At 40.9% G+C, this 14,229-nt stretch overlaps 1 protein-coding gene across 3 annotated transcripts in view; it reads left to right on the top strand.

The window, feature by feature from the left end:
- The first annotated feature begins 402 nt into the window (after window positions 1–402).
- The window catches only part of LOC120052373 (ceramide kinase-like), a 29,904-nt gene continuing 16,077 nt past the window's right edge, over window positions 403–14,229 (top strand). For 2 of the 3 annotated variants that reach the window (XM_038999234.1, XM_038999233.1), the window contains exon 1: window positions 403–724. In XM_038999234.1, the coding sequence (XP_038855162.1) occupies window positions 574–724 (151 nt within the window). In that variant the 5' untranslated portion in view covers window positions 403–573. The remainder of the gene's footprint in view (window positions 725–14,229) is intronic. The other variant, XM_038999236.1, reaches the window with a different exon arrangement.

Below are 14,229 nucleotides of genomic sequence, written 5' to 3'. Positions count from 1 at the left end.
TGGATGGAATTATGTGATCCTTCCTTAACTCCTAGGAAGTCCCACCCAGTTGACTACTTCGAAATGGTGAAAGTCCTCAATGGTGCTGCCCATGCTAAAACGAGTTGCTTTTGGGCACTAGCGTCCTCTATCTATCTCTATGGGATAGAAGTAGTAGGCCTAACATGAAAGTGAAATAATAATGGTCCGTTTGAGTGTGTCTGAAGTTTTGAAAATACATAAGACTTATTTAATTGTATTTATTTTACCCATATATGGCTACACATAGGCCTACAATCATATTAATTCCATTTTATTTAAATATTTGCTCTCTAAACCTGCTCATCTCAAAGCCTCTTTCTCCGGCACCAAAATTAGAATACGTCGTGACGCCATGCGTAATTTTCAGCCCTTCCCCTTTTGGTGAATCCCTAAGAATCCGCTATCCAATTGTGGCAGTCGAAAACAGCAACATTGTTTCCTTATGTATAGAATGGTTCTCAGTAACCCGTAAATTACTAAAGAAATGCTTAGACTAAGATAATATTGTTACGCTCTCGAAATCACCCAGTGCGGTGGCTTACTGGTGAAGGCATGGAAAAACAACCGAGGTTATTGGCATCCCAACTCTTCCTGAAAAACAGCGTCTTCGAAGTATTGTTAAACGGTGTGCTTCTGACATGGAAAGAGATTCCGGACAATAAAAAAGTAGTTTCGGGCAGCATACATCACCCCTTCAAAGTCGGTAAGTGTCATAAGATAAACTGGGTATTAAGTGTGAAGATATATGTTACTAAAATACTCCGACTGAGGTCGAGGGACAGAGGTGATTTATAGCCTATAGTATGTCCTCTTTGTGGGATATATTCGCTGTCCACGTGACGTGCGCAGACTACGGTTAGTCTTAAAATATGTAAATTATTCGTTGCCTGCACCTAACCTTTTTGCTGATGAAAGACAATACATTATTGTTATTGTCAACGAATGACATGGTATGTTAAAGCCTACTATATAGGCCTATTCGAAACCGACAGTGACAATTTAGTGCAGTCTTATTTTAATGTACATTTTTATTAGATACATTTTTATCATAGCAGCGAGACTATCCATTTCCCAGAACTAAGTTTTAAATGAACGCAAGTCAATTATGAGCTGTTGGATGACAACAGCGTCGCTATGTCGGGTCAATTGGATGGTACGCCATTTGTTCTTGGAGTTGTTCTTTATGAGTTGCCTGACATTTGTCATCACCTCATACGGTAGGGCTAATAACCACTATAGCGCCTGCACGGTAGCCTTCATGTTTTACGCATCCTTCATGTTGTCAGTCTATTCCCAGTACATTTAAACGCACAAAGCATCATAAATCTAGGCTGTAAATTATGTATTAGTCTTTATTATAGGCTAATTAGATTCATTAATGTATTGATATTCAGATTGATGAAATTGTTATTATAGCCTACTATGTTACATGAGCCAACATGTCTGAATGGAATAGGCATTGTTTACTTACACAGGCAGCCCAATTCAGAAGTTTGTCACTAATTGGTCTTTTGACTATTCACATCAGATATTTTCACATTATATATTTTACAGGTCAAAAGACCAATTAGTGAAAAAAATATCAGAATTGGGCTGCCTGTGTAAACTGAGCCATAGTACGACATCCCTTGTCACCTGAGATTCAGACAAGGAGCAAACATAGAGACAGAGGACTCCTCTTTGTGTCTGTGGCATTATAGCATCTAACAGCATTGGCAGTGCCATTGAGGCGATCTCCATTTTGAAGTAGTCATTTTTCTTCTTCACGATCGGCTGATCCTTCAAGATGACCGTTGGACATGACTCCAGCGAGTTCACCAGGAAAGATCAGCCAATGAAGTGGAAGTCCCACCCAAATGCCTTGCTCAAGGGTACATCGGCAAATATTTAATCTAGTCCGCGCAGGGATTTGAACCAGCAACCTTTCGTTTACTGGCTCTTAACAGCTATGCTACCTGCCGACTCTGTTTAACTGGGTATGGTCTGTTGAATTAAATGTGGCAGTAGGCCTACCACCCCTGAAACCAGGCCTAAATGGAAATTGACTACTAAAAGCCTTTTGGATATTCAAAGCATCTTATTGTGGTGAATTCAAAAGCATAGCCTACACTAGAGATATGAGGGAAGAGAGCGGGTTCACGCTCCTTATGGTCAATGATAGGCCACGTAGAATCTATAGGAATCCAAGGACAATTGTCGTCAACCAATCCAAACTATTTAGATTTCCAAGTCAGGAAATCAACAATATAACATGTTTGATGCTACTTTGGATATTTAATAACTCATCTAAAAATATTACGGAATTCTATGATTTTTATCCCACAGTCTGACAGCAGCCTCTGTTTATTATTTATTAATACCCTTGGACCACCCCTCAGTAGCTCGAACAGTATCACCTTTGCAGTTTAGTCGATCGTTATCACAGATTGAGTTGCAGTCTTGTCTGCGGCCTAATTCTGTAGTAGACCCTGTGCCATTCAGATGCTCTCATTCTAACAACGGACAGGACAGCCTCACCAAAAGCAAACACACCCATCACTTTCACTGTCAAGGGATAGAGGAAGGCCTAGCACGGGTCTTCCACAATGTAGTTCCTGGCACATGTTGTAATGTTTCAAACAGTCCAATGCAAACATGGGAGCCCATCCATATTTGTATGAAGATGAACACTCTGAATCGGAGCTGAGAAGGGCATTCACTCATGATGTCACTCACCACACTATGATGGATAAGGGCCTGCTGTTCTGTTGACATTTTCCCTCTGCTTGCTTGGCTCTTTGACATTTCCATGGAGGGCTAATGCTAGCTAGTCTGATTTGGTGTTAGCAGCAACATGTGTCCTGCAAAGCAGGCCCATGACCTACCAAGGGTTTGAATTTCTCCCGCTCCTCATCCCCCAACCCAACTTTCTTTCTATGGCTGTTATTAGCGAAACCAGTACACTAGTTGCACAACTAGGAAAGATCCGGCTAGTGCATAGGACAACGGTGACTCGTGTTTTCCAGAGCAGCTCCATACAATATGGCTGGTACAGTATGTTGTTGACCTACCCTTGTTGTGAGGAGCTAATGGATTTCAGTTATGTAATACTGTTCAATAAGTCATTAGGGTCAACCCTGGGGTTCAGTTTGAGCATCAGGGGTATGAGGAGGAAAGTCATGAAGAATTGCTCTGTGCGTGTGTGTGTGTGTGTGTGTGTGTCAGTATATTTCAAAGGAGAGAAGATTATCTTCAAATATCAATTGTATTGATCTTCTCATTCAATGGAGAAACTGTCAAATGAGAATCTATGGTTTAGGGTCAAACTAGGTAGGTAGGCCTTGATGAGTACAGTTTGTCTGTGATGACTCAGGCTGGGATTCAATCTGAAACCGTGCCATTTAAAGGCCGCTACACACCCTACTCAAACAGAACGATGGAGCGCCGTATATGGTCCGTTCTAAAATTTGAGCCAAACAAAAGTACGTAGAAAACAAAGCTCGTTACCTGCAGTGTTTACCATGAATGCGATCTCTGCTAACACGGTCACATTGCCTTTTAAAAGCTGCCTTGTCTACTGGCATGATCATATTGAATACTGGCCTTAATGACATCATTTTCATTGACAACAGAGAGGAGTTGACATGATGACCCAGAGCACTGGAGCAAAGGCCCTTCACTTCACAATCACTGGCGTCCCTCCCTCCCTTCAGTGTTGTGAATATTTCATGCCTGACCCATATCCAGATAGCTAGGTTAGCCTTTATTTTTGTTGTTTGTCTTGTATGTCTCGAGCTAAAGGGAGTCGGTAAACATCGGTATCTACAGACCGTTTTTTCTTAGCTCGGCACAATATCATGTCGGCTTATTCTGTGACTATGTATTAGGAACACCTTCCAAATATTGAGTTGCCCCCCGCCCTAAGAACAGCCTCAAATTATTGGGGCATGGACTCTACAAGGTGTTAAAAGCATTCCACAGAGATGCTGGCCCATTTTGACTCCAATGCTTCTCACAGTTGTCAGGTTGGCTGGATGTCCTTTAGGTGGTGGACCATTCTTGACACACAGGAAACTGTTGAGCGTGAAAAACCAAGCAGCATTGCAGTTCTTGACACAAACCGGTGCGTCTGTCACCTACTACCATACCCTGTTCAATGACACTTAAATCTTTGGTCTTTCCCGTTCACCCTCTGAATGGCACACATACACTATCCATGTCTCAATTGTCTCAAGGCTTAAATCCTTCTTTAACCTGTGTCCTCCCCTTCATTTACACTGATTTTAAGTGGTTTTAACAGGGGACATCAATAAGGAATCATAGCTTTCATCTGGTCAGTCTGTCATGAAAAGAGCAGGTGTTCTTAATGTTTTGTCTACTCAGTGTTTATCACTAGAAAGATGATTGTTGATATTAATAAACCATGACCCAAGAAGTTGATAACATTGGCCAACTAAGTATCTGAGAATCAAGTGTGTTATGTAGCATTTAGGCCTGCGATCAAATATGGTATGACTAACCATTATAATGTCCTTGGCTACAAAGGACCAATGGTGTACATTCAGCAGGCCAATGTTGAGACCTATATCTCTTACAGTGACATTGTTATAGCTGTAAGTTGTCATAACAAAATGAAATTATCCTGTCATACTTATGTGGTGGCTTCCCATGTGGACAATATATCTGTCTAGAGATAAAACGGACTAGTGACCTCCCTGTGTCGTTAGTTCTTTCATCTTGAGGCTGTCAAAGGTCTCTTCATTTATTTCAGAATGGATGGGCTTTGGCGTCAAACCTATTCATTTCAGGAGCTGGAAAAAGTCCATTAAATTCAGAGATATCTGATGTTCCAAGGACAAAAGTCTGGAAAATGAGCAATCACAAGCAGCTTTGTTGAAATAATCATCTCTCCAGACGAAAGGGGAATAGTCTTTGATAAAAACACTTTTTTTCGGGCTTAAAAGGTAAATTAGTTTCTACTTATTTCTCATAAGATTATTATTTTCCATTCTCCAGCTAAAAGGGATCAAACGACACAAGACCTTATCTCGGAGTAGATTGAAAGCTGGCTCCACTGTCTTCAGTGCCAAAATCTGCTGCATCTGAGAGAAACGGACGTTGAGCTAAGACAGAGAGGAAGAGGTCATGTGAGAGGCCCAACTATGCTGAAATCGGTCTCCTTTCCTGCAAGTGGAATTTATGTTTTTTCATTTAAAAAAAATATTTTTGGCCACCAAGCAAGGAGTTTTTGTATGGAGGTCAATGAGTGTCGAAGTTGACCAACAAAAGAAATTAATGGCTTATTTGTTACGTGAGGTTTATTTGATTGAATAGAAGTTTCATAATAAGGAGGACACGTGACATCCCTGCAACTTTCAGAAAAAAGTTGTCTCGAGATGGATGTGCATATTCATGGTATGAGGCTAGTAGCATAGCTTCTCTCCATTGAATAAAGGCGCTTGATGTCAACAACCCTCATTGAGTATTCAAAAAAAGTATTACAATAATGAGATGTATCCACCAATCCAAAGAAAGTATAGGCCGGAGCTAGACTGTCTGCTTTAATTTGAGGGTATTTTCATCCATATCGGGCTAACTTTTTGTACCTAGTCCCCCCATTTTAGGGGACCAAACGTATTGAGAGCGATTCACTTGTATTAGAGTAGTCAAGGGTTTAGTATTTGTTTCCATATTGCTAGCACACTGATTACATCAATAGTCACTTTTATTATAAATAAGAATAGAATGTTTCTAAACACTTCTACATTAATGTGGATGCTAACATGATTACAGATAGTCCTGAATTAATTGTGAATAATGATGAGTGAGGAAGTTAGCAGCTCAAATATCATACCACCAAGACATGCTAACTTCTCACCATTATAATAATGGGAGATTTGCAGGGTTTTTTTGGGGGGGGGGGGTTGATATTTATGCCTCTAACTTTCTCATCAATATTCACGATTATCCATATTCATGGTAGCATTAACAGTAATGTAGTGTTTAGAAACATTCTATTCTTATTTACAAAAGTGACTCCAAAATGACACTACATTGTTTACTATTAATTTATATTGTGCAGAACATAATCTGAAACACAAACAGCAAATGCATCAAACAAGTTTGTAGTGTGACAAGCTTGATTTAATCAATGCGTTCTAGGAATATGGGACCATATTAGTGGATTTCCCAATACTTCTGGTCCCCTGAAATGGGGGGACAATGTACAAAAAGTATTGTAATTTCTAAACGATTTATCCGATATGGATGAAAATACCCTCAAATTACAGCTTTAAAACTTTAACCTCGTAGTCATTATATCAATTGAAATCCAAAGTGCTGGAATATGGAGCCAAAACAACAACAACATGTGTCACTGTCCCAATACTTTTGGCGCTCACTAGAGTGACTAGTTTGAAATGCTTTTGCCAGCTGTATTTGACGGGGTTCCCTTTGCTTGACAATGTTCCTATGTCTCCGATCAGATTTAAAGGACATAAAAGTTGGTGATTTTAAATGAAATCCATTTGCTATGAAGAGGCCTAGTGAATCGGGCAGGATTTTGAAGTTCATCTTGACGAGTATGCTTTTAAAGTAATTGCAAAAAGGTTCCTATGTAGTGACAGGACACTGAACACCTTTGACCCCCATCTAGGCTTACATCAAACACAGTGAGCTGTTTGTGTAGTGGTGACTCCAGTGCTCCTAGTTGTAATGGAGTGTCGTGTGGTTTCTTGCCCTCAGCCAATGGTGATATTCCCACAGGGAATTTCACATACACATCAGAAATGTCTCTGTATGTTCACAACCTTGGTAAGTATGTACAAAATGTGTGGTCAAGGAAGAGGTCAAGTATTACGGAGATGTTTGTGTACAATATCTAAAGAAAAGTGGTGCAAGTAAGCACATTCTCTGCTGTAGCAGCTGCATGTTTCACGTTTATGTGAAAATGGGGGAACTTTTGTGAACACAAGGTTCTCTAACCGAATTGGTTTGACCTGGTTTGTAAAGGGGATGGCACCTCTTGGGACATTGTGAAGGGTGAGGAGATTAGGGCTGGGTGATATATCAACTGAAGTTGATTATGCGTCTCATATATATACTCAGCAAAATAAGAAATGTCCTCTTGCTGTCAACTATGTTTATTTTCAGCAAACTTAATGTGCAAATATTGGTATGAACATAACAAGATTCAACAACTGAGACAAACTGAACAAGTTCCACAGACATTTGACTAACAGAAATGGAATAATGTGTCCCTGAACAAAGGGGGGGTCAAAAGTAACAGTCAGTATCTGGTGTGGCCACCAGTTGCATTAAGTACAGCAGTGCATCTCCTCCTCATGGACTGCACCATATTTGCCAGTTCTTGCTGTGAGATGTTACCCCACTCTTCCACCAAGGCACCTACAAGTTCCTGGACATTTCTGGGGGGGAATGGTCCAAGCACTCATCCTCCGATCCAACAGGTCCCAGACTTTCTCAATGGGATTGAGATCCGGGCTCTTCGCTGGCCATGGCAGAACACTGACATTCCTGTCTTGCAGGAAATCATGCACAGAACGAGCAGTATGGCTGGTGGCATTGTCATGCTGGAGGGTCATGTCAGGATGAGCCTGCAAGAAGGGTACCCCATGAGGGAGGAGGATGTCTTCCCTGTAACGCACAGCGTTGAGATTGCCTGCAATGACAACAAGCTCAGTCCGATGATGCTGTGACACACCGCCCCAGACCATGACGGACCCTCCACCTCCAAATCGATCCCGCTCCAGAGTACAGGCCTCGGTGTAACACTCATTCTTTCGACGTTAAACGCAAATCCGACCATCACCCCTGGTGAGACAAAACCGCGACTCGTCAGTGAAGAGCACTTTTTGCCAGTCCTGTCTGGTCCAGCGACGGTGGGTTTGTGCCCATAGGCGACGTTGTTGCCAGTGATGTCTGGTAAGGACCTGCCTTAAAACAGGCCTACAAGCCCTCAGTCCAGCCTCTGTCAGACTTTTGCGGACAGTCTGAGAACTGATGGAGGGATTGTGCGTTCCTGGTGTAACTCGGGCAGTTGTTGTTGCCATCCTGTACCTGTCCCGCAGGTGTGATCTTCGTATGTATCGATCCAGCTGTTACACCTGGGCTGCCACTGCGAGGACGATCAGCTGTCCGTACTGTCTCCCTGTAGCGCTGTCTTAGGTGTCTCACAGTACGGACATTGCAATTTGTTGCCCTGGCCACATCTGTAGTCCTCATGCCTCCTTGCAGCATGCCTAAGGCACGTTCACACAGATGAGCAGGGACCCTGGGCATCTTTCTTTTGGTGTTATTCAGAGTCAGTTAAGGCCTCTAGTGTCCTAAGTTTTCATAACTGTGATCTTAATTGCCTACCGTCTGTAAGCTGTTAGTGTCTTAACGACCGTTCCACAGGTGCATGTTCATAAAAATGTTTATGGTTCATTGAACAAGCATGGGAAACAGTGTTTAACCCTTTACAATGAAGATCAGTGGAGTTATTTTGATTTTTACGAATTATCTTTGAAAGACAGGGTCCTGAAAAGGGTATGTTTCTTTTTTTTTGCTGAGTTTTATATACAGTTGAAGTCAGAAGTTTACATACCTTAGCCAAATACATTTTAACTCCGTTTTTCACAATTCATGACATTTAATCCTCGTAAAAATTCCATATCTTAGGTCAGTTAGGATCACCACTTTATTTTAAGAATGTGAAATGTCAGAATAATAGTAGACAGAATAATTTATTTCAGCTTTTATTTCTTTCATCATATTCCCAGTGGGTCAGAAGTATAGGTTTGAGGTCAAGGCTTTGATGGCCACTCCAATACCTTCACTTTGTTGTCCTTAAGCCATTTTGCCACAACTTTGGAAGTATGCTTGGGGTCATTGTCCATTTGGACGGCCCATTTGTGATCAAGCTTTAACTTCCTGACTGATGTCTTGAGATGTTGCTTCAATATATCCACATAATTGTCCTTCCTCATGATGCCATCTATTTTGTAAAGTGCACCAGTCCCTCCTGCAGCAAAGCACCCCCACAACATGACGCTGCCACCCCTGTGTTTCACGTTTGGGATGGTGTTCTTCGGCTTGCAAGCCTCCCCCTTTGTCCTCCAACCATAACTATGGTTATTACGTTCAAACAGTTCTGTTTGTTTCATCAGACCAGAGGACATTTCTCCAAAAAGTACAATTTTTGTCCCCATGTGCAGTTGCAAACCATAGTCTGGCTTTATTTTTTATTTTATTTTTTATTATTATTATTTATTTTTTAATATATTTTTATTTTATTTCTAATAATAACAATTACAACAATACTGAATGAACACTTATTTTAACTTAAAATAATACATCAATAAAATCAATTTAGCCTCAAATAAATAATGAAACATGTTCAATTTGGTTTAAATAATGTAAAAACAAAGTGTTGGAGAAGAAAGTAAAAGTGCAATATGTGCCATGTAAAAAAGCTAACGTTTAAGTTCCTTGCTCAGAACATGAGAACATATGAAAGCTGGTGGTTCCTTTTAACATGAGTCTTCAATATTCCCAGGTAAGAAGTTTTAGGTTGTAGTTATTACAGGAATTATAGGACTATTTCTCTCTACGATTTGTATTTCATATACCTTTGACTATTGGATGTTCTTATAGGCACTTTAGTATTGCCAGTGTAACTGTATAGCTTCCATCCCTCTCCTCGCAACTACCTGGGCTCGAACCAGGAACACATCGACAACAGCCACCCTCGAAGCAGCGTTACCCATGCAGAGCAAGGGGAACAACTACTCCAAGTCTCAGAGCGAGTGACATTTGAAACGCTATTAGCGCGCACCCCGCTAACTAGCTTGCCATTTCACATCGGTTACACCAGCCTAATCTCGGGAGTTGATAGGCTTGAAGTCATAAACAGCGCATGAAAGTGCTGTTTGAATGAATGCTTACGAGCCTGCTGGTGCCTACCATCGCTCAGACTGCTCTATCAAATCATAGACTTAGTTATAACATAATAACACACAGAAATACGAGCCTTAGGTCATTAATATGGTAGAATCCGGAAACTATCATCTCAAAAACAAAACATTTATTTTTTCAGTGGAATACGGAACTGTTCCGTATTTTATCTAACGGGTGACATCCATAAGTCTAAATATTCCTTTTACATTGCACAACCTTCAATGTTATGTCATAATTACGTAAAATTCTGGCAAATTAGTTCGCAATGAGCCAGGTGGCCCAAACTGTTGCATATACCCTGACTCTGCGTGCAATGAACGCAAGAGAAGTGACACAATTTCACCTGGTTAATATTGCCTGCTAACCTGGATTTCTTTTAGCTAAATATGCAGGTTTAAAAATATATACTTCTGTGTATTGATTTTAAGAAATGCATTACTTTAGCTTGTTTGAGCTGTTCTTGCCATAATATGGACTTTATCTTTTACCAAATAGGGCTATCTTCTGTATACCACCCCTACTTTGTCACAACACAACTGATTGGCTCAAACGCATTAAGAAGGAAATAAATTCCACAAATTCCAGGTGACTACCTTATGAAGCTGGTTGAGAGAATGCCAAGAGTGTGCAAAGCTGTCATCAAATCAAATGTATTTATATAGCCATTCTTACATCAGCTAATATCTCAAAGTGCTGTACAGAAACCTAGCCTAAAACCCCAAACAGCAAGCAATGCAGGTGTAGAAGCACGGTGGCTAGGAAAAACTCCCTAGAAAGGCCAAAACCTAGGAAGAAACCTAGAGAGGATCCAGGCTATGAGGGGTGGCCAGTCCTCTTCTGGCTGTGCCGGGTGGAGATTATAATAGAACATGGCCAAGATGTTCATAACTGACCAGCATGGTCAAATAATAATAATCACAGTAGTTGTCGAGGGTGCAGCAAGTCAGCACCTCAGGAGTAAATGTCAGTTGGCTTTTCATAGCCGATCATTAAGAGTATCTCTACCGCTCCTGCTCTCTAGAGAGTTGAAAACAGCAGGTCTGGGACAGGTAGCACGTCCGGTGAACAGGTCAGGGTTCCATAGCCACTGGCAGAACAGTTGAAACTGGAGCAGCAGCACAGCCAGGTGGACTGGGGACAGCAAGGAGTCATCATGCCAGGTAGTCCTGAGGCATGGTCCTAGACAGGAGAAGTACTCCAGATAAAACAAACTGACCCTAGCCCCCTGACACAAACTACTGCAGCATAAATACTGGAGGCTGAGACAGGAGGGGTCAGGAGACACTGTGGCCCCATCCGATGATACCCCCGGTCAGGGCCAAACAGGAAGGATATAACCCCACCCACTTTGCCAAAGCACAGCCCCCACACCACTAGAGGGATATCTTCAACCACCAACTTACCATCTTGAGACAAGGCCGAGTATAGCCCACAAAGATCTCCGCCACGGCACAACCCAAGGGGGGGCGCCAACCCAGACAGGAAGACCACGTCAATGACTCAACCCACTCAAGTGACGCACCCCTCCTAGGGATGGCATGAAAGAGGCAACGGGTGGGTACTTTGAAGAATCTCAAATATAACATATGTTTTGATTTGTTTAACACTTTTTTTGGTTACCACATGATTCCATATGTGTTTTCATAGTTTCCATGTCTTCACTATTATTCTACAATTTAAAAATAAAGAAACCCTGGAAGGAGTAGATGTGTCCAAACTTTTGACTGGTAGTGTGTGTGTGTGGTGATGATGATGATGATTATTTAAAATAATTATTATAATTGGTGGTTGCCACTATTTAGCTGTGCCATTATGCCGCTGCTAAATGCATATATGGGAAACACTGCAGCTGGATAAATGCAACCACTCTCAAATTTATAGACAGTTTTTGGAGCAAGGAATGACCCAATTATATTTTTTTAAGCTATACAATGTTAGTTTAGAATTACATTGTTTACAAACAATGAAGTTAAACAAGCTTATATTTTAGGTTTGGGTGAACTAACCTCATGAGGCATTTGAGTTATCCTTTCACGAGTATCAATCCCGGATCCGGGATCACCCCCCACCCCCCCCACACTGATTAGCATAGCTAGCATAGCGTCACAATTAAATAGTAGCATCTAAATATCATTAAATCACAAGTCCAAGACACCAGATGAAAGATACAGATCTTGTGAATAACCCCATCATTTCTGTTTTTTAAAATGTTATACAGGGAAGACACAATATGTAAATCTATTAGCTAACCACGTTAGCAAAATACACCATTTTTCCTTTGTCCACCATTTTCTCTCTCCACCAGTAGCTATCACCAATTCGGCTAAACTAAGATATTGATAGCCACTAACCAAGAAAAAACCTCCTCAGATGACAGTCTGATAACATATTTATGGTATAGGATAGGTTTTGTTAGACAAATGTGCATATTTCAGGTAGAAATCACAGTTTACAATTGCACCCACAGTCACAACTGGACTAGAATTACTAGAGAGAGCAACGTGTATGACCAATTTACTCATCATAAAACATTTCATAAAAATAGACAAAGCATAGCAATGGAAAGACACAGATCTTGTGATTTCAGACAATATTTCAGATTTTCTAAGCGTTTTACAGCGAAAACACAATAAATCGATAAGTTAGCATACCACATGTGCAAACATTACCAGAGCATCGATTCAAGCCAAAGAGAGCGATAACGTAATCATCGCCAAAATATATAAATTTTTTCACTAACCTTCTCAGAATTCTTCCGTTGACACTCCTGTAACATCATATTACAACATACATATATTGTTTGTTCGAAAATGTGCATATTTAGCCATAAAAAACCGTGGTTATACAATGAAGATGGTAGCAAAACCAGCATGGAAAAGTCGGTCGCCATCTTTCAGAGTGATCTAGTTTAATCAATAGCTAATCATATACTTGACTAAAAAATACAGGGTTGACAGGAATCGAAAGACAAATTAGTTCTTAATGCAATCGCTGATTTACATTTCTAAAATTATCCTTACTGTGCAATACAGGGTTCGCCAAGCGAAGGGATAGAAAACAAAATGGCGAAATATGCGTTTAAAATATTTCGACAGAACAACGATTTATCATATTAAATATTACTTACTATGAGGTGATTTTCCATCAGATTCTTGGGCAATGTATTCTTTCTTGGGTTTAATCTTCTTTTGGTCGAAAGATGTCCTTTGTCCGTCTAAATGCCCGCTAACGTTCGACCGGGACCCCGAAATGTGCCCGGTGCTTCACATAGAAATGCATCAAAATCGCACTAAACGGATATAAATTGCTATAAAACGGTTTAAATTAACTACCTTATGATGTTTCTAAGTCCTATATCGAATTAAATTACAGACGGATACATTTCAAGTTGATAACCGAGCCTGTGAAAATGGCATCCGGAGGTCCCTTCCTGCGTAAGGGCGAGCGTCGAAAGGGGGGCTACTCTCACTCCTTGGTCTTTTATAACCTCTGAGAGCTACCTAGAAGGCCCATTCCACTTCTCATTGGTTACTGACATCCAGGGGAAGGCGGGTGCAGTTCGTGTCGTTCCATAGGATAGACAGAGACCTTAAAAACTGATCTGAAACCAGAGCTTCGCTCTCAGACCTTTCACTGTCTGTCATGGATTTCGCTGTAGAAAGAGTTCTGGGTCACCCACAGACATAATTTCAACGTTGTATGAAACTAGAAAGTGTTTTCTATCCAATAGAATTAATAATATGCATATTGTACGAGCAAGAATTGAGTACTAGGCAGTTTAATTTGGAGACGACAAAATGCTAATTCGGAACAGCACCCCCTGTAGTCGCAAGAAGTTATATTCTTCAAGAATCAATGGCTATATATCATTACTTTAGAAGTCAAGTCAAAAGTTTGATGTGCTGTACCAATCCCAGGCTGCCCCTTTCTTGAATTGCTCTCTGGTGACCATAGCATGTTGCTACCATTGGCCTTGCCTCTGTGCCGTGTTTCTCAGTTAGGTCCTCTGAGACATTACTGACACCATCAGATTAGTCTCTCTCTTTGAGGCAATCATTAGCCAGATTGGTTTGCTGCTCCTAAGAAAAAGCCATACATATCAAAGTGACTGGAGACGTGCACTTTAGCTTCTGCCTGATTGTCTGTGTCTTAACTAAACTACCTTTTCACCCAGACCAGAATCCAAACTTGACATCTGTGCACATAACTCTAGTTTTCACGCAAATCGTCCGTGGATGTTGTATGACGATGACTTCTGGCCTTTTCCTG

The sequence above is a fragment of the Salvelinus namaycush genome, chromosome 8 (assembly GCF_016432855.1).
Source record: "Salvelinus namaycush isolate Seneca chromosome 8, SaNama_1.0, whole genome shotgun sequence".
Taxonomy (NCBI): domain Eukaryota; kingdom Metazoa; phylum Chordata; class Actinopteri; order Salmoniformes; family Salmonidae; genus Salvelinus; species Salvelinus namaycush.
The sequence above is the reverse complement of the archived record's forward strand: the minus strand, read 5'-3'. Positions and strand labels throughout refer to the sequence as shown.